The following is a 25,426-nucleotide window of genomic DNA, read 5'->3' on the forward strand; positions in this document are numbered from 1 at the left end:
TAATTTTAAGAAATTCTTTGACAGTGGATATTAAAAATGGAATGAGGGATGGATAGGAAGTCTGTATACAATTTTGAATTTCACACTATATCTTGATGAAATCACTATGATAGTCTTTCCTTGTAGGAAATAGATCTTAAATTCAAATTAGTCAAATTAGAACGCTTCTGTACTATAGTATAAGTATAAACATCTTCTGAAGGAAAGATTTCTTTACATGAAATTCGGTCCATCTGCACTTCATGATTTGTACACTACTAAATGTTTATATGCTAGTGAAATACAAATGATCTTCATTTAGATTTTTTATGACTTCTTTCTGGAGAGGGACCACTAAAGGGATGAAACTGGTGAAATGTGTCAAGCTGTTAGTGAGTATTCAGTTTTCTAAACAAATAAAATGACATACAAAAAATTCGCAATTTTTGTTCTACCAAGCATGCCAGTAAGGTCATATACTTGCGTGACCATTGCGGAGATTTGCTTAAATCTCCAAGAAATGGATCAAAATATTTTCCATCATAATCAGAAGCATAGTTGTATTATCTAGCTGGTGCATGCTTTAAGCTGGTTAATTACTAATGCAACTCTGGGTACATTCTAATCAAGGTGCAGTCTTTTTAAAAAGTAAACAAACCTTGTTCTATTGGAATAGAACTCAAAGAGTGCAGTGAAGGAAATGTATCACTTGAGATTCTGCATCTTCCCTCCTGTATCTCTCACTCAACAGAACACCTATTGTTTGGGCAATTAGGATTTAGACTAATATGTAAATAATGCCCAGAATGTCACAAATTCATCCAATAGAGCCATAAGGTTGTGCACATACAGAGATGCCATTGGTGTCTGTAGAGTCTCTTGTTTGTTCAGCCAGCACATTAGTCTGAAATAATGACTCGCTGGAAGGCAATATACCGAGGAATCCATTGCAGCCAGTAAGGTCTATTGTCTAGTGTACTATATTGTGCAAAGAATATATGTTGACAATCTGTGGCATAGCACACACATGCAGATTGTGCAGTAAGTTCTTGGCACATCGGTACCAGAACTGCTGTATATTGCCATAACTCAAACTGAAACTTAAAGACGAGACATATGTAGCGTTGCACAGATTTCTCTTTTGGTGGTCTGTAGTTGGAATTACGAATTATGTGGGACTCTTTAGTTCAGTAGTCCAATCTTGTATCACTGTAGCGACTGCATATCCGTATGATCTGTAATATATCACTACAATAGACCATTCTCATGAAGGTCAATTGTTCACCTTCAATTCAAATTACCTAACTTGACCATGTGACACTGTTTCTTGTTACTTTTACTGCTAACATACAGTAATAAGCAATAATCACTGTAGTCCAGAAGTAGTTTCGAAAATACTCTTGACATAGCCATGCAAAATGAAATGATTCAAATTATTTATGTCCTACATCCCACTTTTGAGGCTAACTAAACTTCAGATCATGTGATCAAATTTATACTGTGGAGTAGCGCTATTTTCATCAGTGCTAATTAGTATCATCTATCTTCTATTTTCACTACTTACTACAGAACTCCTCAAAGATTTTTCTGCATAGCCTGTTATGCTGATAAGTTTTTCATGTTCATTTTTGACTTTCCTGTTATGTGGTATCCTCTACTTGCCATTTGGTATCCATTAGCTCCTCATTGGTTTCTTAACATCAGGAATCCAGCAGATGGGCCCAGCACCTGTCTTTTTTCCTTACCCATTTTTTTCTGTAAATAAATATGACGTATACATTTCTCTGGTGAAACAAAAATGAATTGTCACATATGCTTTTCTTTGTGCACATTCAATTGCTTTTAGTTGCCATAAGTATAGAAAAATGCAAAAAGTTCAGTAATATATTTGCTAATTAGTACTATCTTCCTTTCTGATGGATTGATTGAGCAATTTACATTTGGGACTGTTAAATTCCTTTCTGTAGGAAGGATGTGCTGTGATGTAAGACAAGTCAAAGAGTAAAATCTTACATAAAAAAGAGAGAGGAAAAAAGTAAACATGATAAATATTCCATATGAGTATTCATTATTATTTATGGTGAAGTCGTTTGAATAGTGTGTCTTGCTTATTGGCGCATATGATACATCAAACAATATGCACACTGGGCACACAATATAACATACATAGCACACAATGTTGTGATATTATTTATGAGGTGTGATCAAAGACCACAGAAATTTTTGTTTTTATTAAAGAATCTTTATGTATTCATTAGCATCAACAACTTGGTCCTCTTCAAAGTAATCCACCTCATATATAATACATTTGTGTCGGCGCTTTTTCCTTGGAAAAACTTCTGGAACACAGTTTCAGTTTGTGTTCAGCAATTTTGTTTTCGTCTCATCATTGGTGACTAAATGACGTCCTTTCATGATTATCTTTAGCCTCGGGAATAGAAAGAAGCCACAGGGGCCATATCTGGCGAATACAGTGGCTAAGTAGCAAAGCAATTTGTTTTTTTCCCAAAAAATCACCAACAAGCATTGAGGTGTGAACAGGAGCATTATCATGATGCAATTTCTACAAGGGGTTTCACCACAGTTCAGATTGCTTCAGGCAAATGGCACATAATTTCCAGGTTTATTGGCTGTATGACCATAAGACTGGAACTTGATATGTGATCCCATTGTAATCAAAGAAAACAATGAGGAGAACCTTCATTTGTGATCTAACTTGTCAAATTTGTTTCAGTCTTGGTTCTTCGGGCAGTTTCCATTTGGTTGATAAGCCTTGGTTTCAATTTCATAACTGTGTACCCATGTTTCGTCACCTGTTATGAGCTTCGTTAGAAGTTCTGGATCATTGTTGACTTAGTTAAGGAAAATGTGAGCGATTTCTATGCAACATTGTTTTTGGTTGAAATTCAACAATTTCAGAACAAACTTTGATGCTATGCATTTCATGCGCCCCTTTTCCACTCCCGCTCCCCCCCCCCCCCCCCCAAAAAAAAAGGAAGAAAAAGAAAAATCATCAGCAATCTCTCAGACGGTGATTCAGCAGTTTTCCAGAACCATATTCATTACTACTTCCACATTATTGTCATTAATCTGTGTGCTAGCGTGTCCAGGATAGTCATTGCCTTCCTCTTCTTGACCCTCTTTGAAATGTTTGTACCACACATAAACTCTTGTCTTACTCATAGTACATTTGCCAAAAGCTGCAGTCAACATTTTGAATGTGGTGCTGTTCTTTATTCCATTTTTCAAGCAAAATTTAATGCAAATTCTTTGATCTATCTTCTTTGAAAGTAAAAATTGACTGAGATCTTGAAAACATGTATAACCTTCTTTATGGCCAACAATAAACTGAATATTCAAAACTGCTGAAAATACAAACATACATCAGGAACATGTGTACTGACCAAATAATAAAAATAAATTGGAAACTGGCTGTATAGCACTCACAAAATTAAAAAATTCCTACCCACAGGATACCTTTTAAGTTCATATAGCCCGTTGTACTCTACCCTCTCAAATATGTTTGAAAGAACTAGTGCCAGAGAGAAAGGCCAGTAGTTACATAGGGTGAAGCAGAACTCCACTAACAAGTTTTTTAAGGTGGTAGTATGAACCAAAACAAGAAAAAAGAAGTCTAGTAAACATGGACTCTAAAATGCATACCTTAAGACCTAAGAGCTTTGTTTCAGTAGAAGACATATTTCACAGTAGCAAAGATGAATAACTGCAGATAGTTCTTAAGGTCTGCACTTCACAGCCTATGCTTGCTAAATGCTTTTTTCTTGTTTTGGTCCAAACTACCACTTCTCAAAATATGGAAAGCAGAGAGCTTTCAGTAAGATGTCTCAGAGTAGTGAAGATGAAAAAGTACTCTTAATGTACAGTATGCAATTTAGAGCCTTGTTTACTAGACATTTTTTCCTTGTTTTGGGCCTCCTTACAGCTACCTTTGAAAGCTATTTGGTGGAGTTCCGGTTCAATCTGTACATTACATGTCCCGCACCACATTTGTTTGTTGACATCACTGTAGCAAGTTTTAATCTATAAGGAAATGCCCCCTTTCTCGTAGACTAATAAATTAATAACACACTACGTTGCTTACAAAGTCACCAAATAATTTTAGTGCCTTGTTTGATGGTCCATTGTACCCAGAAGAGCTGATGCTTTTTAGGGAACTTATGATTTTTATAACTTCATTAGGTGTTGTGGATTTGAAGTAAAGTGAAGTGCAGTCATCATCATCGGTGTGTGTTAAGACGACGATTATGGCTTCTGAGGAAGGCAGTGTGTTTTGTGTTCCAACATTTTCAAATACAGAGCGAACAAATTTATTAAATTCTGAGGCTGCCCTGTACAGGTTATTCTGATCTGTTGCACTTCCCATTAACTGGGCTGCCCCTGCTTGTTCTAATTTTTTTGTCCATGATTGTTTTTGATTTTATGATTTTCCATACACTTTTTGTTTTATTGTTTGATCTGTTGGTTTGTTCAGCATAGTGCATGTTGATTTTAAATATCCCTTATAGTGTATGTTTACTGTTTTGTTTGTGCTATCCCTCTGTTGTAGGTAAGGTTTCCTTTTCTGTCACACGATATGCTGATTCCTACAGTTATCCAGTCTTTCTGATACTTGCTTTTGAAATAATTTTAATTTGTCTTTTTGGGAAGCTGGCATCGAATTGTTTGAGAGTAGATTTAAAAATGAATTAAATTTCGTATCCATTGGGTACATTCATTATTCAAAATTTTAACATGCCTAACTAGAGTTCATTAACTGTTGCCCTGTTCTCGAGTTTGAGGATTGCCATTTGACACTCATGGACTGGTAGCACGTTTACTAAAGCCTGTATTTTTATGAAAGTTATCATATGTGGGCTCCACAAAAATATTGTCATTAGCAATTTTGCTGAAGTCATCTACACTTGTTGAAAATGAGATCATTGGGTGTAAGTTAAAGCAAGACATCAATGTTTCTAATTATATATGACTGCTATCATTACATACAATTAGTCAATGTTGAAATCTTCACATAAGTGATGTTGCTGTTCTGCTTGTAAATTTGCATAAGAGCTGTTTCCTAGCTGAGCAAGGAACTTCGGGAAATCTTCTTGTGGTGCCCTGTAGATTGTTCTGATTACAGTGGACTACTTCTCTAGTTCTAGTTTAGTTGCACAGCATTAAAAATGTTGTTAAATGTGGCTCTGATTTTTATCTAGAGTCTATGACCCAAGAGTGTTGTTAATAAAAATTACTATCCCTCCTTGTTCTAAGTTGTTTCTACAACAACTAGATCTAATTTGCAACTTCATCTGCTCAATTTCTGCAGCTCCTAGATGATGCTCTGTTAAACAGAGTACATAAATATTTGCTTCCTTTGTTGCATCTTGAAGTGGAAGCAGCAGCTCTTCATTTTTGTTTAACAGGCTTATTATGTTCTGATGGAGTATTTTTAAACAGTGATGATTTCATGTTATTATCAACTAGATCTACTTTCACATCGTGTTTTCCATTTTCTTTTATCCTAAAATAGAAGTATGGTGAATGTTAGAGGTTACTGGGATTGGGTGGATGCTGGATTAGATACAATCTAATGCTATCGGTGATGGCCTTTATAACAGGCTTTTCCCCCTGATGTATTTAAATGCAAGCCACGACATATGTGATGACGACGACTTAGTGACATTGCATCATTCATTTCCATGTGTGACCAGCTTGGCTGCCAGACCAGTCTGCTAAGCTTCTCATGAAAACGTTTCACAGAATGTTTCATCCATGGTGTATCAAAATAGTGGAAGAGCAAAACCATCTTAACTTTGGTGTTGATACTGATTATAGACACTGATGAGCCAAAACATTACGAGCACCTGCTTGATAGATTTTTTTTGTCTCTGTCTTTGTCTCGAAATAAATCACTGATGCTGCTTAACATGGATCTGACAGTTTTTTGGTGAGTTTGTGGAGATATGTGGCATTAGATATCCATACACAGGTCATATAATTTGCATAAATATTGGGCCACTGATTTGTGTGGACGATGCTGGCACCTGATAGTGACCCAGATGTGTTTCATAGGATTTACAACAGGTGAATTTGGTCCTAGAGATGTCAACATTAGTTCACCATAATGTTGGTCAGATCACAGTAGCACAAGTAGCACAGTTCTGGCTTCGAGAAACAAATTATACTCCTGAAAGATGAAATTCCTGTAGAATAATACTGCTCCTACCAGCCTGTCTCTGTGGCGAGCTGCATGTTTTGAACGACTGCTCACCTGGGTGACAGCATTTGTGGAGACAATCGCTGACCTAGTGTAGCAAAAGAGTGATTCACCCAAATAGCTGATGTATTTCCATTGATCAATGGTCAAATCCAGATGGTTCTGTGCCCACTGCAATCATAAATGACAATGTCATTGGATCAGCATGTGAACACATAGAGGTTGTCTGCTGCGGAGCTCCATATTCAGCAAAATATGATGAACGGTGTGCTCCGAAACCTTAATGCGTGCACCAGCATTGTGCTATTTCAACAGCGATGACACCCATCACAATCCATCCTACTTTACAGAATGGACAAGCCTCCAAACCCTGCATTCTGTAAACAGTTGTGGACATCTAACCATTTAGCACCCAGTAATATTTTCACTGTCCTCCTACCCCTTGCCATAGAGACTAAAGACAGTAGCACCTGAACATTTGACCAGCTTCACCATTTTCAAGATACTCATTCACAGGCTTTGTGTAATAATAGTCTGTCCTTTTTGCAAAGTTATTTATCTCAATGTATTTCCCCATTTGTAGCCCATATCTTCGCTAGGGTGATCGCCCGTTTGTGTCTGCTGTGCTTACATGTTTTTCATAGTGCATTGTGTACCCGCAACATCACTGTGTGGTATCCAACCTCGTGGTGGGCTATGGTCACAATGTTTTGGCTTATCAGTGTATCATTGTAGTTACAATGCAATTAATTTCCTACTCTGCTCCAGTAAATGCTGACTGATATACTACTATCATCTGCCAAGCTGTTCTGCAACCAAAGCAAACACGATAGTGTGAACAAAAAAAAAAGTTGTTCAATATGCAATGATGGTTCTCTGTCTGTAGAGCTGAAAAATGTGATTGTGACGTGGAACCACTGTACCCAACTACTTCCTTAATTTTCCACATACTTGATGTTGTCTGATGGAACCTATTCTGAAATTACAGATGTTTCTTAACAAACTGATGTAGATGGATTTTATTGCTTGAAATCATTTAAAGCTCAGACAAAACTGGTAATTCATGCTGCTGGTTATTGCAATTTTAGTTTTTGATGTACGGATGGCAGCTCATAGTACTGTCATTTTTGAAACTATTCTGGTTTCTTCCCCATGTTATACAGTTTGATTATGGTAAAAAATCTTGTCTGCTGATGAGAAGAATAATGAAACTAGAGTTTTTTTCTTAATTATTATATTAATTCAGAAACTGGCTGTCAGCATCTTACAGAAACCTTCTGCAGAAAATTATGTTAGTGCCAAATTCCCAGCTCTCTCTTCATTTTGTCCATGATCAAATGGCCTTGAATTCTGGCTCTGTGCTTGGAACTAAACTGTATTCATAGCCTATGATCAATTTTTGTGTTAGGTTTTCAAAATTGATGATAGATATTTACCAGATGATTAAAACCCTAAAGTAGCTCTTCAAGCTCCCAAAGAGGTGCCAAAGACGGCAGAGACATATGCAGTTGCCTGACTTAGAAACACAAAATGAGAGACACACACAGTAGAGCTATGCAAAACACAAGAATGAGAAATAAATGATAGTGGAGATGTATGTACATTTGGATGACAGTAAAGAGTATTCAAACTGATCGCATTCTGAAGTGTTGCTGCTGGATGGGAATGACATAGATCTTGTGAAGTATCTTTGCATTTTGTTTCAATGAATCACTATTATAAAATATGGTTTTGTTCATTTAATGCTATCTCCACTGTCTTAATGACTGATGTATAATATTGTTATGTAAGACTTCCAAAGGCAATAAGGTTACCCTATTGTGTTTATTAGAGCGCACAGTCATCCACATAATGCCAAAAAGTGTTCTTTCATTTCTTCAAGGGGTCATTGTCCATTGGGTAAACCACTGCCTCTTGTGGTTTCCTCTTTTGAAACCTGGGACATGACATGTCTAGTTTTTCCTTCAGTCATCTTGCAGGGCTATGCATGCTATTGTACATTTTATCTTACTGAACAATAGCTTTCATGATTAACATAAATTTTCAAGTACAAGGTGTACAACTTCGCTTCCGCCATTTTTTCCCCAACATTTGGGGTTTAATGAAACAAATTGGTTACACATGTATCATTCAAAGTATTTTCCATCTTTGGCCACTACTTTCTCCTATCTTTTGGGCAGTGTACGAATCCTACATCGAAAAAATTCTTCATCTTTTGAAGCGATCCATGAATTGATCCAATTTGTGACTTCATGAGATTGGAAGGGTTGATCAGCCAGGCCATGCGCCATTGATCTAAACAAGTGATAGTCAAAGGGAGCAATGTCTGGAGAATACGGCGGGTGGGGTAGGACTTCCTATTTTAATGTTTCCAAGTACATTTAGACCCCTTTTGCAACGTGGAGTCGAGCATTGTCATGCTGCATAATCACTTCATCGTGGCTCTCGCTGTATTGTGGACATTTGTCTTATAATGCTCTGCTGAAAGACATTAATTGCATTCGATAATGAGTACCTGTGATTGTTTCACTTGGTTTTAACACCTCATAATGTATGACGCCAAGCTGGTCCCACCAAATGTAGAGCATGATCTTGGAGCCGTGAGTATTCGGTTTGGCTGTCGATGTGGAAGCATGGCCACGATATTTCCATGATTTTGTGCGTTTAGGGTTATTGTAAACACAAACACACAAACGCTGTTCAACGTCTGTTGGTTTCAGCTGACATGGGACCTAAGTTCCTTCTTTCTGAATCATGCCCATAGCCTTCAGACGTTTTGAAATGGCTTGCTGTGTCATTCCCACTAATCATGCCAAGTCTTCTTGAGTTCTACATCTTTGAAAACATTCCCTCTTCCACCACTATGCCAGTCTATGACGTTAAAATCACCATTTTTGATGCGTTGAAACCACTCAAAACATGTTCTTTCACTAATAGCATCCTTACTGTATGTACTTGAGAGTATTCGATGAGACTCAGCCACTGCTTTCGTCATATTGAAACAAAACAGTAACACCTCCCACAAATGACGAGAATTTGACTCATATACTGACATTTTCAATCAAGAACAACTTTATGATGCAGACACACATTGACTAATGCTTAAATGAGGTTATGCTGACCTAGGTCCAAGCTAACTGCCTGACATCTGTGATCTGTTTCTTTCGACCGCTACTTACCGGCAAACGGCAGAAGCAAAGTTGTACACCGTGTAGTTCTTTCAGAAGTTATCCCCCCCTCCCCCTTCCCCACAATTCTCTCTCTCTCTCTCTCTCTCTCTCTCTCTCTCTATCTCTCTCTCATATCATCAGTTTTCCTTAGAGTTTACAATGTTAAAATATGTTTTAAAATAGCATCATTTAAATAATGGTTAATTATAACCATACGCTTTTCTTAATTGTCAAAATTATTTCTTACAAAACTAGTAACAACACTTCTATCACGTACAAATTAATAACAGCCAACTGTAAGTAAGGATTTGCTTTGTAAAATACAAGAAAATGAAAGCTTTGAAAGAATAAGAAAACTGCAGTGGGAATCAATAACAAGACTTGGGAGTAGGGGAGGAGAGGGGGGGGGGGGGAAGGTGGGATAATCTAAAAACAAAGATGATGTGACTTACCGAACGAAAGCGCTGGCAGGTCGATAGACACACAAACATACACACAAAATTCAAGCTTTCGCAACAAACTGTTGCCTCATCAGGAAAGAGGGAAGGAGGGGAAAGACGAAAGGATGTGGGTTTTAAGGGAGAGGGTAAGGAGTCATTCCAATCCCGGGAGCGGAAAGACTTACCTTAGGGGGGAAAAAAGGACGGGTATACACTCGCGCGCGCTCACACACACATATCCATCCACACATATAGACGCAAGCAGACATATTTGTCTTTAAATATGTCTGCTTGTGTCTGTATATGTGTGGATGGATGTGTGCGTGCGTGCGTGCGTGCGTGTGCGCGCGCGTATACCCGTCCTTCTTTCCCCCTAAGGTAAGTCTCCCGGGATTGGAATGACTCCTTACCCTATCCCTTAAAACCCACATCCTTTCATCTTTCCCCTTCTTCCCTCTTTCCTGATAAGGCAACAGTTTGTTGCGAAAGCTTGAATTTTGTGTGTATGTTTGTGTATGTTTGTGTTTGTTTGTGTGTCTATCGACGTGCCAGCGCTTTATATATATATATATATATATATATATATATATATATATATATATAGGGAAACATTCCATGTGGGAAAAATATATCTAAAAACGAAGATGATGTGACTTACCAAACGAAAGCGCTGGCACGTCGATAGACACACAAACAAACACAAACATACACACAAAATTCAAGCTTTCGCAACAAACTGTTGCTATATATATTTCTTTATCTTGCTAGCTATATATATATATATATATAGCAACAGTGTATATATATATATATATATAGCAAGATAAACAAATTTTGACAAAATTACGTATATCCGTTGAGAAGAATAAAGATCATCTACAGCAGACACACAAAATTAGCATGCTTAATTCATTGCTAAAACAATTTTATTCTTTAATCTTTGTATCAGTGCTTCAGAAGTCTGCAGTGGTACTAACTGTGTGCTACATGCAAGAATACCACAACACACTTCATTAAATTTTCTTCCATTTACTCATATTGGCATTTATAATCTCATTTCCTTTCATGGTACCATGAATTCATAATTGTGCATGCCTTTACTCATGGCTTCTTTCATCTTTTTTTTTTCTCCTTCTGTTTTCCCTCTTATTTTCCCAGTAACTGTACCAACTGTATTCCATTAATAGATTTTTTTGTTTTCACAGCCATCATGTTTGTGAATCTACATCCTTACTCTATCACCTGCATTCATTAAACATTTTGTTCCATACAGTTTTACTATTTTGCAATGGTTCATATATTTGAATATAATTTGCTAGAGTCACCATTATAACTCGCCAGTTACAGTATTTGAGATCTAAGTAACTTCATAGCCTATTCTTTATACTTTTTTCAAGTGTAGTTGGTATTTCCATTTTGCAGTTTCCCTCACATTTTAAAAGAAATAATATTTGGTTCCAAAAGCTTAATTGTTGACAACTTGTGCTGCTGCTGTCAAACAATTTGTTAACCCTTTATCTGGTGAATGTGACTGTTACTAATTTTTATTTGGTTTCATAAAAAAATCCACAATGTTTTGATAGTGTACAGCTATTTTTTATCCTGATCTAAATTTTTCAAGTTGTGATGTAAAATCTAATATAAAATGCTCATGGGGTACTTTTCTAATTCATATGTTTTACATTTTATGTTTTATAAATTTACAGTACTTGTTTCCAAATTACTAGAGGAATAAACTGAGATGCATAATTGAAAAATTACCAGTTCTTTCGGGAATGTAGGTGAACGTACCGGCCAAAATGTGTAAGAACTGGTCTTTTGAAATATGAGTTATCATAAAATGAAAATGATCTTTGGCATCCAGACAGTAATATACACTATTGCCTTCATATGTTTGTGATTGTGCACATTTTTATAGAAATTTGTAATGAGAATTCTGAATAAAACTTATTACCCATATAGTTAGTTACAATAATAATTTTTCTTGTGCTGTTTTTCAGTCAGCTAGCATTTAGTGTACAGTTTCTACACTGCAGCTTTTTACTTCCAACTAAAATCTTGTTTGATATTTAAAACTCAATAAACTTTTGGCTTCACTGTTCCATAAATACAGTCAGTTTAACTTTCACTTTACTGATCTTGTTTAAGGATCATGCACAGAATAGATGGAAAATTTGGGTGTCCTAGTATGAAATCAGTAACTCAAACCATATATAGGCAACTGTCTGCCATAGGAATCAGTCACCTTTCATCTTTGTTAAGTGCGTTTTGCCTTAACAAATGCAACAAACTGTTTGAAATTTTGTTGCTTCTTAATCATCATAACTTAAACTAAATATTGTAGAGATTTATGAGTTATTGTAAACGAATTCACAAGTACCTTGACATTTCATATTATCCTTTCCAGCTTTGTGAAATGACTACATGTGAGAATTTATACCAAAATTTATATTTTTGTGCATTGCATGGACCCTATCATTTCATTCCCTATGCAATTTTTGTTGAAAAATCTTGTATGTTCAGTACTATCAAACATATGAACATCTTACTTCACGAGTTGTGGTATTTTCATTTCTTGCAATTCATTCATGTATCAATAGCAATATTTCTGTTAGGTAAAATGCATATCAGAACTGTTATCTAGCTGTTGCCTGCAATTTATAATCCATACTTAATGTTGCTGCAGTTGACCTACATAATCGTGTTTGCATGGGAGTGGTTTAGTTAAAACTGACCATTACTGTCATGAATTTATTTGCTTGGAATTAATTGTAGTTAATTGTTCCTCTGAAATATTCATAGATATAATATATTTTAACACCACTTTTAACAGATGATGCTTGTAGAAGTGGTGTATACTGCATTAGTTATAATGACAAATTAATACTTTAACCATCACTTTTAACATGTCAGTTCTATTCCATCATTTGTTAGCCACAAAGTAATTTGATATACAAAAATTAAAATCTTCTGTTATCTGTGTTAATATCTTTTAGTATTATTGACAACAAGGACCCTTTAGTGCACAAAGAAAAGAATCTGTTTTAATCTAAGATTTTGAGGAAGCATAAATTTTGCCTATGCTTGTCCTGGTACCAAACCAAGCTCAAGTTTTGTTATTGATTCTGTTGTCTACTGAAACAGCTATCACGGCAACAAAAATTGCTGGATGGAATGAATGTTATTTAACACACATTGTTACAAATGTCTCATTTCACAAGGCTGTTCCCAATTACATTTGCTGTAACATATGTACCTAACTGCTTGTTTCAGCCATGCAGTCTCCCGGTAACTTCCTTTAGAGACATAATAGTATTAAAAGGTATCAGAATGTATTATTCACAGTAAAAAAAAAAACTGACATGCATTAAAACTACTTATCGAGACTATAAGCAGTACCCTTTCTTCCATTTTTATTCCTCTTTCTGTTCTTTTCCTTTATAGTGGAGGCAGCCGGGAGTACGGGTAAATATCAACCTCATCTCTTTTTATTTATTATTTTTTCTTAATTTAACCTTCATTCATTACTGAAAACTTTTCACCAAACAGTATACCATGGTAGGCCAGTGAAGTAATGTACTGAGAACAGATGCTGTGAATGTGGTTCATTTAAAATACTTTTTTGTGCTCTTTGTAATATCCATAGATTATCGTACCAATTTATTGGAAAGTTTTGTGAGTAAGTAAATTAACTTCGGACATACTGGCTGATTACCCTGGCCTGTAATCCAAAAAGTAATGTGATGTTTGTATTGATACAGCATCAGTTTGCATCAATCTTAAAACCAGTAACGGCAGCTATTCAAAATTATACAGCTCTCACTGATTCCATTTTGATACTTAGACCATCTGCTATTCATTATAATTCTCATCAGCCCATTGCATTAGAAAAAAGAAAAGAAAATATACATTAAGAAGAAAATAAAACAATGGGCTGATATTTCATTCTGTCTTACAAAACGAAAATCTCATTTAGTAAATTTCTTGTGCATATTTCCTGTCATTAATGCTGCCCCTAGATAGTTGAACACACATTTTGCAGTAGCAATTTCTACTCCTGTTACAATATGGATATGGCCTTCTGTATTGAACTGTGGATGACACTAAACTCGGGATATACTGGAAAAGCCAATTCAAGGGTACTGAAATATTTATTTTCCATCTCTTCACCTCTCTGAAATATTAAATATTAAATGCTCCTAAATTACTGTAAGTCTTTGCCTTTTAAAACCCATGTAGTAATCATTTGAGTTGCTTAATACTCCTCATGACAAAAAAACTTGCCACACTCGTTAGATGTTTCAAAGCATAAAACTGTTACACAGATATATGGAACAGGAAGCACATCATTATTATTTAGCTGTAGCAATGCAGTAAACAACAAATAATTTGATGTTGAAGGAATGACTTGGAATAAAAATTATACTAAATGTTTATTTGAATAAAATCATCAGCTTTTATTGTTAATGCAATTGCAAATGTAAGATGTTCCTTTCAAAATTACATACCAAAAACTAAATAAAATATTTTTGTATTAATTAAGCACTTACTATGAGTGAGTGAGGGAGGATTGTAGAGCTATATTCCAATATGGTGCATAGTGAACAAAGTAATTTTAAGAGCTCCACCACTTCATTTCTTAACTACAATGTAATTGTTCAGTCCAGTGAAAATAGCCAGTCATATTTCCTGCTCATTTTATGATGCATAATCTAATACAATAAAGAAAAAAAATGTAACTAATTGCTCTGATATCATGCATGGTAAATTTTAACTTCACATGTATTCATTTCCTTAACAGATCTTGTGATTTGAAATGGCAATGCATTTCAAGACTGACATTAATAAAAAATAAAATTTACTACTCTATAACTCACTAATGTCTGAAACATTCTAGAAAATATTTTTATTTGCTGCTGTTGAACACAACTAAAGCTATAAAACACCAGAAATTTGTCAGTAGCTGCAGTTGTGATAACACAGACCGATTCCCAGTCCCACTGAGAGGTGCAGCGATGTGAAACCGAAGAATGATGGAACATTAGAACTGATTGGTAACTAATGAATCAGTGATAGACACCACTTAGTTGAACCAAAAGAAAGGGAACAAGTTACTTAAGAGAACTAAAAATGCAAATCTATTTTGTGCATGTAAATTCCTGTCATTTTGTGCAGCCACTTTTTTATTGTTTCGAAACAAAAATATGCTTGTGAATTCTTAGGGCCTAAATATTCATATGATTTGGTGGAGAGTTTTGCAGCTTCTTATTTTTTATTGCATGTCTGTTGAATAAAAAATTTTTGTTTAACTTACTTAAGTTTTGTGTGTTTTGTCCTGTCATGTGAATGTTTTGATGTTAGAATTTATTGTAGGATAATGTATTTTTAAAAGGCTCTTGGTTTTATCTAAATAATAACTCTTAGCACCTTTAATTTTTGCACTATTTCATACACTGTAAAATATACAATAACAAAAGAAAGATGTGAAAACCAGTGATGAAAGTCTGCCAAACCACATATAAAACAACTCGTTTAACAAGTGTTTGGTACACATTGTTGTACATTGGTGAGAGATTTTTTTCCTACTGAACTATTATTTTTGGAACAAAGTTGCTTTCACTTTTGAAGTGCTCTAAACATATTAAGAACCATACTCATTCCTATATAATAACTTAATTAAAAACAAACTTAAATGAGAGGCAGGAGGGGTAGGCAGTGGATGAGCTGATGAAAGTTCTCTGCTCTAGGTCGACCTTATAGCAAAACATTGCCAGTTTATTTTGTTTTTAGTTGCATTATTGGAAGTCAATATAAAATTGTTAATTTCCATCTTGGCAAGTGAAACAGTGAATGATGATGATGTAGAAAGAAATGGCAGGTCCCCAGAATTTTAACTAGTTCATTGTTAATGAGTCATTTGATACAGTTGGTTACGAAAATAATAAAACTCCTGAAGGAAAAAGAACAGCACAATACTGAACTAATTTTATCTTGACATACAAATGTAATTTATGACTGACTGGCTGCATGTTAGTTGAGACTCTGATGGCCCAGTAGACTGTTGTAGCTAATAATCCTGTTCCCCAAACCATGTCTGGGCATAATCAACAGTGATGATTGTAGCATCATTATTTCAGAAAAGGTTATCGTTGTTAAACATGTACTGCATTATACCTTTTCTTTTTACAGCATCAGTCTTTTGAATAGTTTGATCCTATCCTCTTTAGCTTGTACAATGATGTATTTTCATCTCTGCATATGGGCTTCATCCAGCATCCTCCATTATCTATTCAATGTTTGTGTCTTTGTCTGCCCTACAATATTTCATTTCACACAGAGTATGTTTCTGACTCATTCTTTCTGAAATATCTTCAGTTCATACTTTATCTATGCATTCAATTCTTAAACATCCTTGGTTACATCACAGTTCAAATACTTTAATACTGTTCAGATTAGCAAAATAAATAGTAGGCAGGCTGTTGAGCTGACCTGAGAGTTAGTTACTGGAGACCATGATGCTGAGCATCCAAAAACCTATCATGCAGCCATCCATCCATCCATCCATCCATCCATCCATCCATCCATTATATGCATGTGGTTCCAAGACAGAAGTACCAGTGTTTCCAGTTTCCTCTCTTCCAGTTTTATTGTTATCAAGTTTTGCATCCCTGTAATACTGTGCTCCTGTCACATAATTCATTGTCAGGTTTTGAAACCAGCAAAGCTCATTCTTTTATTGAAGAAACACTCTTCACAGGTAACAATGTTTCTGATAGTGTATTACGTTCAGCAAGACATTATGAACCTTAGCATTGGTGCATATTATTCTTCGTGCCTTTTTGTCACTGATGCTTTTCCAGAAACTCCTCTTTTGTACATCTAGCCACGATATGAAATAAGCTTCTGGTTTCTGAAGCTCCTGCTGATTGCATTAACTTCAACAGTATCTCACTGATTCATTCTGACTATTCAAACCTCTAAGCGACAAATTAAACTCTAATGCATTATTGGACTGTCAGTTTCTGCCTCATAAACCACTTTATACTCTTCCTCCTCCTACTAAAGGATGAAGTGATACCTTGGCTGGATCCTTAAAATGAAATAAAAACTTATGTTAGTCAAAGAGGATGCAAATTCTGAAATAGTGTTAGAAATAACCTTGTATAAAGTCTTCAATAAGTAATATTGTAAGCTTGACAAATTTTAAATAAATAAATTGTAACCCTGACATGTCTCCTGTACATCAGATGTATATTCTGAAGTTATACGTGTTATGAGATGAATAAAACACTTTCCACATTTCTCATCCATCTCCACCTCATCCTGTTCGTAGTTGCAGGACAGGACTTGCTAACTGTTCAGACTTTCAGTGTAAAGCATACATTTATTTGTGATTTTTTTTTTTTGACATTTAACTAAAGTTTACCTTTTGCACCTGCTATGCCAACATTTTTTAATTTCTTCAAATTGTATTCAGTTGTCGATTACATAGCAAAAATATCATTTCCTTTTTTTATATCATTTCTTCCACAAGTTCTGTTTTTTGCTTCTTTCCATTTTGTAATTATTTTATATCTAAGTAACCTATTCTGGCACCAGCTGGTTGTCCCACCCATTATCTTGCTTCTTTTTGCTCATTAAAGTATGAAGTGAACTATCCATGACACTTTCCACTCTACTTTGCTGTACCTGTTGTATTGTCTCCAGCCTTAACTGTTTTTGTATTGCTAATGAATCATCATCAGGGTAATCTGCTTATAAGGCTGGCTTCCAAACTTGTTTACTGAGGAGGCACTGACTCTGTTTCAGTCCTTACAAGAGCTGTTTGGTCAATATGTGTGTGTGTATATATTAAGTCTCTTAATACTATCCACCTCTGTCAGTTTTTAAAACTTGCCACTGATTTGTAGAGAGTTAGCTTTATTACATACTTTTGCAAATACTTTATTTCCAGAATGAAATTTGCATTCTGCAGCGGAGTGTCTGCTGATAGGAAACTTTCTGGCCGACTAAAACTGCGTACCAGACAGAGACTTGAAGTCGAGATCTTTGCCTTTTGTGGGCAAGTGCATGCAGTTTTAGTCTCTCAGGAAGTTTAAATGTATTTTTGGGTAGTTGACATGTGCAGATCCAGAGTACATTGACTTCTGATTTTTTTTTTTTAAGTAAGGTAATATATTGAGGTTAGTTTGGATAGTGTGTTTCTTTCTGCATCCACCCAAACACACTCACCTCTCGCTCCCCAATATATATCTCCCTCCCTCCCTCTTTTATGTGTTTATGGGGGGGGGGGGGTGTGCAGAGGAAGAGGGTGGAAGAATGATGATAGAATTAGAGTAATGCCTTCCAGAAGTCTTCAGCTTTACTTTGAAAGCTTTGTAGTGATTGAAATAATACACAGCACATTTTGATGAGCGATCAACCACGCTAACATTAGAACTCGGTAATCAATGCGCGCGCGCGACCGCACGCGCCCACACACACACACACACACACACACACACACACACACACACACACACACACACACACACACACATGACCATGTATTATTAGGTCATAATTTGTTCTTAAAGTAATATTAAGACTAATAGAATGTTATGAAACAGCAGCCCACACCATCGCCAAACAACTTCAGCGTTTAGTGGAAGTTGACAGGGCACTTCATAAGCTTTTGGTGTGCATGCTGTACAGAAAATTGGTTTGGAAACAAAGTGAAGATTACCTATAAGGTTATACTGCTTATCGATAGGGTTATGTTGAGCAGCCTCAGCACAATTTCTATCAACCACAGATGTTTGTGTGCAGCTTCAGTTTGACTAAGTTTACAGTGAAAGAGGGTTCAAGATTGTGTTGGAGCTTTTATTTTACATATTCCATTAGCTCTGTAGCTACTTCAGAAAGAACTCTTCACTGTTCAGTGATTACTGTGAAGTGAATTTTTTCACCGTTCATGTTTTGCATGCTGTCTTCAGCTTGGATGCTGTCACCTTGCATATGTTTAATACATTGATAGTCCTTCACACGTAGCTGCAATTAACTCTACTCAGACAAAATATCCTTAGTTAAAAACTAATAGGTCTTCCATTTTACTGCCCCTTCATCTGGATAGTAGCAGAGACAAATAGGATATTTACCACCAAGCATACTGCAGTGCAACCTACCTACTAAAATTTCTCCCCTTCCTCACTCCCTGAAACTAAATAGAAATAATTATGTAACTAATCAACTAAGTTTCTATTTCATATTTCCATTGTTTTTTACTCATTACATTCTCTGTGAATTAAGAAATGACTTTAATATTTTGTAACTGCAGTTATAAGAAATTGATAGACGTGATATTCTGCAGTCTCTCTTTTCCTCTCAGTTCATTGTGTGTTAGCCCAAACTGGATTGTTAAAATTGACTCTCTTTGCACCAAGATATTTTATCATTTCGCTGAAAACAAAAACCATTTCAAGAAATATCATACATGACCATTATCTACTTTGTGTATTTGTGTGCACAGAATCATTAAATAAAAAGAAATTGTATTTCATTCAACTATCACAATATTATTAGATGTAAATACAGTCGCAATTTCTTGTGCCTTTCACAGTGTAGCGTTCTGTGATGTCTTCCACACACTCCACTTCTCCCTCCTTCACCCTCTAATTTTGATTCCTAATATTAAACAAAGGCAATAACAGGAGGCGATTTTTTGAGAGGGATAATTAGTTTTACATCAGGCTGAATTTTTTTGTAGGTACTGGTAATCTACTCTTCGGCCAAGTAGGTGGAGCAATTCTGAGAAGTGAAAGTTGAGGCGAGACTGACTGTTTTCATGAAGAAATTCATGTAGTTGATCATTGTTACACATTTTTGCCATAAAGTGGATAAGTACTTCAGAAGAGGAGGATAGATATTTTTGGCATATTTCAAGAAAATTTTCTGTTTTTAAACCTGTCTGCTACCACTTAATAAGCAAAAATTATTGATTTTGCTTTCATTTTTGGAGATCTTTTTCGGTAAAGATAAAGAAAATAATTTAATTCCCTAAATCTGTTTAAAAAATCTAAACATTGGAAATCTGTTTTTGAGAATGAGAATCAGCCATAAAAGTAAACTTTCCAGTAATGTTTTGAAGTAAATTATTTTAAGCAAATGAAAAATCCTTCTTTGTATATAGTCCTGAACCTTATGATTTCCTGAAACTTTTGCCCCACAAAAAATACTGCTGAAGCAGATGATTACAAAACCATTTTGTAAGTCATATATCTTAATATCATTTACACTAACAGAAAAGTGGAAATCAGAGGGTCACTAATAATGCACTCATTTGGGGGAGGGAACTAAGTTGCATGGTGCACTCACTCGTTTATAAAGGTGCATTCATTAGATGTGTTAAGATCTATGGGGTTTCTTGATGGAGTTCATAAGTTATTAATGTAATTGTGTGTTCTTTACTTTGCAACAAAAGTTTCAGCATGCTGTAATTGTGTTAAGACTATTTCAACATTTGTGAGTTATTATTTCTAACTGAATTAAGATGCCTGTGTTACTGATGTCACATAAGTTACTTGAAATTGCTATTGCATGTCTTAAAACTTAGCAAATTGTTTCAGAAGATTAAAAAAATCGCTGAATGAACGGAAGGAGAATGACTATTTAATGTAATCAAAATTAATACAAGATATACTTGTTAACATGACCAAAAACCAAAATGCCAAATTTGTCACCTAATTCCCTTACTAACATTATAAAAAGCATATGTCACATAGCATATAAGATGTAGCATTTAATTACAGTTATTAAAAACAAAGAGCAGGACATTGATATGTTTCCAGTTGTCATATTATTTCTAATTCATATGGTTCACTTTAACCAAAGATTATTTGCTGATAACTGAATTAATTGAACTCTGTTGAGTAGTCATACAAGTTTTCCCTCTTTCATATGTGAGAGTAATGCACTGAAAATCATTTGTAGATCACTTTTTTATTTGTTGTAATTCGTAACACCTCTTCTATGTACCATTAATTTGTAACTATTTCCAAAACAGTTTAATAGTATATGGCCGCTTCAACAGCACATGGTGCGAAACACACATCAGCTCATGAAATTTCTCTGACATAGCAAGTGTAAAATGATAAAGAAATATTGCTACAGTTAATAAGAAACTGTTTGTGGGGCCTACAGAAATATGGTTACTGTTAATATGAAAATCTTTGTCAAGTTTACTAATGTAATATTTATTTCCATTTCCCTTGTAACTGCGTCTGTAATTCTGCAGAAGACAATATTTTTGGGAGCATAGGCTTACACATTTCAGTTTTAGTTCCTTACATTTTTCTGGCATATGTGATCAGCATTGAGATGTAGGATGAATATGGCATAGGTACACTAATAACTTCAGTTTTGTTTATATTGCATTAATGAAAAGCAGCAGGGACCTGACATAGCAACACCACTTACGCAGTGTTTATTTTTTTATCGTTATTCCTTGTTACTGAGTGTGTAGAATATTTGTAAATTTCAGTAGTCTCTCCGAACAAAAATAAGTTATCGATTATAGGCAAAATGTTGTTGGAATGAAATTTTTGAAATTTGTTTTTCTGTTGGAATTAACATTTTTTTCTCTAGAAGCCTTATGTTTCTTGCTTGTTCAGGCAAGTTCCTCCTCTCCGACTAAATCAGATCTGTAAAAGTCCTTAGCAGAAAGTCAAGTAAAACTGCTCACAGCAACAAGAGCACAGCTCATTTCATGTATCTCCAGGGAAATATACATCAGGATGATTGGAAATCTGATAAAATTCTAGGATTCATAAGCTAAAAAAACAGTGCTGCCTGTTTTAAATTTTGATAGTGTGTTTTCAAAAAGGCTGTGTAGAACTAAATGTGAATTTTATTTAATTGTACTGGAGTATTGTAAATAGGTCATGGTGAGAAATATGTAAAAAGGACTTGCTGTTAAGAGGCCTCACATGACCAACATGCCATTGAGATGCACAGTTCCATCAGTGTCAAACAAAATCTTGTTGCTCGCGTAGACTAGGAGCTCTGTTTCACCTCATCTGTGTAGTCAAAACCTTTCGCATTATTTGAACAATTGCAAGTTGTATTGTCATTCAGTTCAGATGGTGCTTTTCTCTTCCTGTTTTGCTTTCTACACAACTTTAAGAAATGCAAACACACACAATAATTTAGATTGTGTACCCCAACAGGATTCATATTTTGGCTATTGAGATAATATTAAATCTCGGTGGGGATCAGTAAATTTCCTTCTTTGTTAATGATGCCTCACTTAAGTAATTAGGAATATGTACTGAGAATATTAAGTAGGATATGGTGGGCTCTGTATGCTGCATATCGTGCAATTATCAAAGATAATATTTTCATACTCCAGCATTAGTTCATGCTATCACACATTGTACAAAGTGTTTTCTCCATTTATTTACAAATTATTTTGTTCAATCATTATACTAAATGTGTGGCTAACATGCTTGTTATTCATGCTCTGGAACATCGGTTGAAATACTTTGAATCATTAGCAAATACATGCAGTGGAACCATTTTTGAGATACAAGAAGTTGATTTTCCAGGAGCAATTGTTAGAAGAGGGCCACGTATTAATGAGTGAAGATAAAAGCTGAAAACCAGTAAAAATATGCTATATTTATTTTGAAAGTGGTGTATTGTGGATGTGTTTAACCACCTTGTGTGATGGAATTTAATTCTTGCATACACATCATGTAAAATTTTCTGCTCAATTTCCTCTATTTACATGTAGTTTATTTTGTATTTGTATTAGAAATGTCTTTGTTGTGGTTGCTTTCGTTAATCCATTTTGTCATTTAGTTTGAATACTGATTAAAGTTTTATGTCCTGTTTTACAAGTTGTCAGTATTTTGGAAGGTGCATCAACAACTACAGAAAGACTGGCGTGAAAATAATAGTTAAGTTGGATGCACTAGTTATTTGTAACATACTATTCAACCACATCGTTAGCAGTTCCTGCTATCTTCAAGCAGTTTGTTCCATCATTACAATAAATGTAGTCTCATTAAACTGCTGCATGCAGCAACAGGAATAAAAAAATTAGGTACTATTACTCAGTAAACAGTACGCAATTAAGATATTTTGCACGTAGTATTTACTAACATATATGTGCCCTTCCCAGAAGAAAAATGTGGAGCATCCCCTTCCAGATTATTTTGTATGCAGTGTATTTGATTACTGGGAATGAATGATTCCGTTTGCTTGCTAGAAATCTCTTAAACAAGAGAATTACTTTTAACTTACTTATCAACAGTTTCTTAGAACAAACAGTCTTCTATTTGAAAGATGATACACCTAGAATATCTTTTTGCATCCACCTTCCATTCAGTTATAAAGTATTATCTGATTTTTGAAGGTTCATTCATTTGGTGCAAAATATTGCATAACATTCTGTTATACATTATTGGAATGTGCTTTCTGTAAGCCTATAAAAACTGCAGCATTCACCTGAAATTGCTGGTCTAGCTGTCATTAATTAGACTGATTTATATTTCATTTGAATTTAATACACAGCATCTTTACTATGTATGAGGGACTGCATGAGAATGATTGGGCATTATCAGCAATTCAAAAAATAAAAATTAAGTATGTCATTCTCCTTCTCAAAATTTAATTTTAATTATCTACTGACACAAGTAGACAGAATTATTGTAACAGGAAATTGGGGGGGTGACAGTCTGCAGAAGCAGGTGAGCGTGATGAGCACAAACCTGAGCAACAAGCTGGATGAGCTGCAGGCGAGAGGAGACCGACAATTTGAAACGTCTGTAGCACTGTGCGAGATCCGGACCCAGCTACAAGAGCTCACAAAATCAGTCGAGTCGTGCCAGAGTGAAGTGAGTGAGGTGAAGCGTGATATGGTGGCCATCAAGCACGAGCTGGATACTGTCCAGCAAGTGAAAGAAGAGATTGAAGAACTGCGTGAATTTGTTGATCGACTGGGCGAGCAGAGTCATCGTCGTAAGCTTCGCCTTCTAGAACAGGTAGGTCACAAACACTGTACTTCATCTTTTCTGTTTATAGTTCTGTTTTCTTTTTACACATTGCAGGGTGACTGTTAGTTTTATAACCATGCACTGCCTAAATTTTGGTAACTTTTATGCTGCTATTTGTTTTTGTGGATTTAAAAGATGATGACGATGGTGATGGACATGACAGCTTAGTTTACAATTCTACTCATCTGATGCTTGTGTAACGTTCTGTTTCATTTCAACTTATTACCAGGCTAGTTTAGCAAGGCGATATTATTATATTTTCCTGATACCCTTCGCACACATACTTTGCGGATCACTATGTTCATTATCATAAGCAGTACATGGAGATTCAAAAAGCTCACTGGAAAAAAAAGTTGACAATCCATTTTGTGGAAATTATTGTAACTAGTGTTCTAGTGATGCTGTGATAGGCAGTCTTACATAGGTTTACTGCAGGACTTAAACACTTCTGGCTGAGCTAGGTATTGAGCACATACTAGATCATTACTTGGGTTACTTGAAGGTTATGACTAGATCAGTCATTTAAGTATATTGTGCAGAGGAGCACATTAATTCATCTATGCATCATCAACAAATATCAGTATAATAATCGAAAGTACTGCACAATCTATCTTTGATTTTTTTCTTTCTTTCTTTGATTATTCATGGTAGAAATTCTTTCAGTTGTTGCATAATTTATTGACCTTGTATATTTCCTAGTGGTTTTATAGAAGTAGAACTCCTTGCTTTTAAAGTTTTCTTTACAACAATTGATTCAGTAGTGACTAAGCATTAGAAGGAAACTTGTTAAATAAAGTATTTGCACAATTCTTAAGTTTGAAGATACTCACTACACAGACAGTATTTTCTCCAAGGTAATCACACAAAGCAATTCCACTGTTCTACACTAGACATAACTTGAGGCAGTTTTCATAATCTGGATGTCAGTACCATCCATTGTATTCCTGTTAAGCAAAGTTGTCATTATCAGTGCCTAGAAAAGCCTACATTTTCATATTACAAGTGTCATAATTGATTGGACTGCCCACAAGTAGGTTAGAGAGCTTGAAATTAACCACAAGGTTTTTCCACTATTGTATGCTCCATAATAATGCTAAAACTTACAAATCTCGCATCAGGAATTTAAGCCTGCTGCTGCACCTGAAATACTATTTAAAGTAGGCATGAACGAACCATTTTCCTGATGAAATCCACACAGGCCTATTAACACATTTAGTAGAAATTACAGTGAAATACAGGAAATCATATTTAACAAGATACACAAACACTGACAAGTATAGAAAAGTTTTAAACTGTAGTTTCAAGTGCTTACTTTTATATGTGAACCTAACTAATATGTTTGCCCTACCAACAGGTGGTAGTCATTGTACTACATTGAGCACCACATTGTACCACTTTTCAGTAATACACTACATGCTTATTTGATAACATCTCTTAAACATATACTGACCAAACAGGCTCAAAAATGGTACTACTTACTCAGCAATATAGTGGAAATTCGAAACAGTTGAAGTCAATGAGTCTTGGATTTAAAACTAATGTAGTTCTGTAACAGGTTTGAAAATCCTCTGCAGGATATCCCAATCT

General features: G+C 35.3%; 1 protein-coding gene across 1 annotated transcript in view; it reads left to right on the plus strand.

The window, feature by feature from the left end:
* LOC126480691 (glucose transporter type 1) overlaps positions 1-25,426 on the plus strand; it is a 321,263-nt gene that overhangs the window by 27,704 nt on the left and 268,133 nt on the right. Inside the window, exons 4-5 of the mRNA XM_050103930.1 lie at positions 13,251-13,271; positions 23,521-23,827. Of these exons, the coding sequence (XP_049959887.1) occupies positions 13,251-13,271; positions 23,521-23,827 (328 nt within the window). The remainder of the gene's footprint in view (positions 1-13,250; positions 13,272-23,520; positions 23,828-25,426) is intronic.

Source organism: Schistocerca serialis, chromosome 5 (assembly GCF_023864345.2).
Source record: "Schistocerca serialis cubense isolate TAMUIC-IGC-003099 chromosome 5, iqSchSeri2.2, whole genome shotgun sequence".
NCBI lineage: Eukaryota > Metazoa > Arthropoda > Insecta > Orthoptera > Acrididae > Schistocerca > Schistocerca serialis.